This window comes from Salmo salar, chromosome ssa02 (genome assembly GCF_905237065.1).
Source record: "Salmo salar chromosome ssa02, Ssal_v3.1, whole genome shotgun sequence".
NCBI classification, from domain to species: Eukaryota; Metazoa; Chordata; class Actinopteri; order Salmoniformes; family Salmonidae; genus Salmo; species Salmo salar.
Window position 1 is genome coordinate 32,404,474 of NC_059443.1, and position 5,256 is coordinate 32,409,729.

Genomic DNA, 5,256 nt, shown 5'->3' on the forward strand with positions numbered 1-5,256 from the left:
GTGTGATGCCATCGCATCAGCATGGTCCAACATCCCTGTGGAACGTTTCCGACACCTTGTAGAATTCCCAGAAGAATTCAGTATGTTTTGGAGGCAAAGAGGGGTCCGACCCGGTACTAGATGGGTGTACCTAATAAACAGTGAGTGTATAACTACAGTACGCTTACAGTAAGGATAGCTGTAGCTATAAAGTGAAACCCTTAGAAACTGCTGGATCAGTGCAAACCTTAGCAATATGTGTGTGTATCCTCTTCACTTCCACGTCTTCTAAATGACTTTGTATTGAATTAATAAACTGCACCCTTTTTTGAGCATTTACAGCCTTCTGCTTCTACCTTTTAGTGCATCACCCTGCACAGTGATACATGAAAATGTGTCTGAACAAATCAGATTAGCAAGGTGCTCTCTTGAAGCAGACACTGCTGCATTCATTTGTCTGTGTTTCCAAGCCTGCTGACATGAAATCCAAAGCTTTCTCATACCATAACAATCTATCACATGCATCTGTCTCTGGCCACCTGCCATTCCTGAATAAAACAGCACTGCATATCTATTGGAACACCAAGGTGGGGGAATGTACAGTATATATTTTGTGTACTATAAGTATATATATATATCGAAACTCAGGAGAGAATGTGCTCACTGTACATATACGAGCTTTGATTCTTGTCAGCTTTGATTACTGGTCAGCAAATAGTGGTCAGAAAATAGAAAATTAAGGTCAGAAAATATCAGTTGTTATGTGTATTGACTGAGCATGGCATATTGCTGATGACTTTGTGTGTGCTGCTTCAACTTTCAGCACTACGCCACCTATTGGTGTGAAATAAGTATTATCATGCGGCATCTGGTGAACTAGTACAGCCTCTAGTAGGAAAACGGTTTGTGTAGCATAGAAAATAAAACTACCTGGTTTACAAATTAGCTGCCATTTATTCTTTCAGAATGTCAAGTTAAGTAAAATCCTCTTTCATAACAAACTTAACAGAGAACATTGGGATATTACATGGATATACAAGTTTTACAAAACATAACTTTTTAAAACTACATATAAACTACATAAAACAACATAACATTAAAATTGGTGTGTTAAACACCTTCATTTTATATCTTCAAAGTTCTTTAACATTTCTATAATTGGATAAAAACCCTCTAAGAAATGATACTATAATTGGTGAAACGGAGAAAAGATGTCGGCTTATGAAGAATGACATACTTCTCTCTCCATAACACCACCACACTTAAGAGCCATTTAAAACTATTGCAGGTTTGAACTGTGCAACCTGCTTCTTCTGCTGAAATGATTTTTGAAGTCAGGAACTGACTGAATCCTGGGTTATTTTGAAGATTCATGTGTTGAGTTAAGATCATTTCAGGCCATGTATACAAGATGGACCTTACAGCACATTCTCTCAGCTTTGGAGTGTCTCTCAGTTCTGGAGTGTCACATATATTTTCCCAGGACTCTTGGGTCCTAGGCATGCACAATCGTTGTTGTTTTTCAAAGTATCAGTAAATGGCCTCATCCATGTTGTCATCACTGTCCCCTCCGAACTCCTCTCCATTGTCAAAGTACGACATGATATAGTCGGTCTCCTGAGGGAACACAATCAGAGTGGGAAAAAATGCTACGTATGAGCTCATTCCGACCTTATGAAATGTGTATGCAACGCTAACTTTCTGTTAAATCATGCATTGGTGTCACTGGAAAATGTATCAGGGAAATTGTCTCCTGTAAGGATATTCTCTCACTGAGGTTGTGGGGGGCATGGGACCAAATATAAAAAAAGTAAGAAAGAGCTTGGATGTATAACAGTTTTGCGTCCGTCCCTCTCCTTGCCCTAACCTGGGACCATCTGAACAAATCGACAACTGACACCCAGGAAGCATCGTTACCTGTCACTGCGGAGCAATGGAAACAACTACTTCAGGTCTCAGAGTGGGTGACGTCACCGATTGAACGCTACTAGCGCACACCGCTTACTAGCTAGCAATTTAACATCGTCTACAGATGTTTACCTCTTCAAACTCTTCTTCATCATACTCCTCCTCCCCATCTTGCTGCTCTTCCTCCTGCTTCTTCTTCTCCCCTTCCTCTTCATCTGAGGTCACTTCCTCCTCTAATGTCTGAAATATGACACAAATGAATACAAAATAAACTAAAAGAAAAGGAACATTGATAGTAAAATAACACACCAGGCTTACATTAAGTTTGAGGTTTAACAGCAAGAAACATTTCCCTTCATCTAGTGTGCTGAGATTGAGTTGTGTTACATGCCTATAGATGTGATAAAGAGGTCAATAGAATGCAGACTATGGAGTTAATGTCTGATGTACTGGCTGAGTACCTACTATTCCCACCTCTAGTTTATGGATGATCTCCTCTTTGTCCACCTGGGTCTTTTTGCTGGGTTTGGGGTCCACAGGTGTCTCCACACTAAGAGAGGTGTCTGTAACAGACGAAAAGGGACAAAAGCCAATCATTAGTGAAAACCAACTCCCCCTATCTATTCCCCCTCCTCTCCTTTCATTTAAAAGGCCATTCAACCAAAAGCTATATTTTTCCCATAACAGAAAAGGGCAGATCATTTATGTATAAGTCAGGCAGTATTGTCATTGTCAGTAACCAGCAGCTTTATCTTATCCTTCTGTTCAAAGCAGAAGGGCAAATTGATGCATTCATGTCTCTAGGGAGACACAGTGTTCTTCTGAAGACACCTCTCTCTTCAGCATTCCGCCCAGCTAATAGGAAGGAAAAAATCATGTGGAAGCAATATGCTATGAAAGAGACTGGTAATTCGCCAGCAACGTACATGTCAACAAGTCCTGCAGGAAGAAAACTAAACAGAACTGCAAAACGAATGGATTTGTTTTGAAAAATGTATTACAATAGCCTTCTGTGATCAAATTGTGGGTGGGTTTTCATAGTGAATCTGTATTACTCACAAAAAATGTCCAGTCAGGCAATGTGAGGTATAAAACAACACTGTACCATCCACTTACTCTCTTTTAGGGGCTTCTTGACACGAATTCGAAGCTCTTTGGGTAGCCTTTTCCAGTCTGATGTTAAAAAACAAAAATAAAACAAAATCAAATCAATCAGTAGACACACAGGTGCTACAATACTGTTTTTACACAGCAATTACCTTGTCAAAATGATGGAGTGTTGGTTCACATCCGGTTTTCCCAATCAGCCTCTATTCAGCAGACTAATTGTGAGCGACAGCTCAATTTCTCCCATTTGACACAATTTGGGTCACCTGACAGTTTCAATCAGGACCGTTCACACTCCATTGTGGCTGACATCTCTGGGGCAGCGTAGCGAGTGATTTCAGACTGCTTCAGGATTAGATCCTTGATTCTATTAACCCCTGTTTAACAGTGTTATGCTGGTAATCAGATCGTACAATGCACTCCTTCCAATACATGTTCCGTAGTTTCTATCACCTTTCAGTTACATTTTTTGAACTGGAGGTATGATGCAGCTGACCCACCTGGATTCCACTCAATGGTGTTGTCTGACGGCTCACTGTTCTGATATTTATCAGAATACCGCTCCACATCTGGAAGTCAGACAAGAAGCTCATTCATTTCTTAAACATGGTACAAGAACAAACATGTCTTTGAAAAGAAAGCCTCTGTGTATTATCACATCTGCCTCGTTTGCTGCTCCCAAATGTTCTTATCGAAGCATAATTGAATGCCTGATCGAATAATTGAACAATATTTCCACCCCTGATTTAGGTAATGTCAGCCAAACCTTGTATCACCTAAAACCTTGTATCATTTTAATAAAATAACACCATCGGGAGCTGCTGACAGTGACAAGACATTGACTGTCTAATTTGTGCTACGTTTGGATGAGCGTAATTACTATTTTCATCGCTAACACACAGAAATGGTGTGTTCCCAGGCTTAGGTACCTTTCTTGGAGACGGCTGGACGGACATAAAATGGTAGGGTCTTCATGTTTCCCCTGAACTCCTGCTTCAGTGCCAACATGTACTCTGCTTCCTCTCCCATCACCAAGGGGACAGGCTTGTGTTCCATGGGCTACATGTGCACAAAAAACATCATACATATTAGTCTAGTCCTTAAAACAACAACAAAAGGCTTCATCGCTCCCAACCAAACACATCTTACGGCCTCAATACATTTAAACATAAAAATGTGTCAGCCCTGGATGTTGCTTAGACAAATAGAAAACTCTGGGAAAAGACTATGAATAGCCTCTAAATAAAGCCAATTTTTGACAACAATGAGGTGCATCCAAAATGAAGAGAGACAGTTACAGGGTCAGTCACATCACCCCATACTCACAGGGAACAGAGGTGTAGGCTGGAGAATTGAAGGGGGCAGGTTTTCCCCTTTCCCAATCCCGACTGCCTCGATACTGAAGCTCATGTACCCCTTGCCGCGACCTCGGCCCAAGCCAGCCATGGAGCGAGCACACAGTGGGGGGGGTGCACAGGTAAATCTGTCAAAGGAGGAAGAATGCAATGGGCAATGAGTAATAGCACTTCTATTTTCCCAAACTATTTGTGTAAAGCTATATAAGCTTACTTTTACTCCTGGCCCATATACAGTGGATATAAAAAGTCTACACACCCCTGTTAAAATGCCAGGTTTTTGTGATGTAAAAGAATGAGACAAAGATAAATCATGTCAGAACTTTTTCTACTGTTAATGTGACCTATAATGTGAACAATTCAATTGAAAAACAAACTGAAATCTTCGAGGGGGAAAAATGAAGAAAAAAAAACCTTACAATAACCTGGTTGCATAAGTGTGCTCTTATAACTGGGGATGTGGTTGTGTTCAGAATTAACCAATCACATTCAAACTCATGTTAAATAGAAGTCATTACACACCTGCCATCATTTAAAGTGACTCTGATTAATCACAAATAAAGTACAGATGTTCTAGTAGGATTTTCCTGACATTTTCTTAGTTGCATCTCAGAGCAAAAGACATGGTCCGCAGAGAGCTTCCAAAGCATCAGAGGGATCTCATTTTTGAAAGATATCAGTCAGGAGAAGGGTACAAAAGAATTTCCAAAGCATTACATATACCATGGAACACAGTGAAGACAGTCATCATCAAGTGGAGAAAATATGGCACCACAGAGACATTACCAAGAACTGGACGTCCCTCCAAAATGTATGAAAAGACGAGAAGAAAACTGGTCAGGGAGGCTTCCAAGAGGCCTACAGCAACATTAAAGGAACTGCAGGAATTTTTGGCAAGTACTGGCTG

The 5,256-nt window shown here is 40.5% G+C and overlaps 1 protein-coding gene across 1 annotated transcript; it reads right to left on the reverse strand.

Annotated features, from left to right (window-relative positions):
- Window positions 1–952: 952 nt before the first annotated feature.
- Window positions 953–4,467, reverse strand: LOC106580193 (DNA-directed RNA polymerase III subunit RPC7-like). The gene is made up of 7 exons (XM_014160994.2): window positions 4,321–4,467; window positions 3,924–4,053; window positions 3,495–3,563; window positions 3,004–3,060; window positions 2,353–2,450; window positions 2,020–2,127; window positions 953–1,596 (listed from the first exon to the last, which is right to left on the reverse strand). Exons 1-7 carry the CDS (start codon window positions 4,438–4,440, stop codon window positions 1,510–1,512), a joined length of 669 nt encoding a protein of 222 aa, XP_014016469.2. The 5' UTR covers window positions 4,441–4,467; the 3' UTR covers window positions 953–1,509.
- Between the last annotated feature and the right edge of the window lie 789 nt (window positions 4,468–5,256).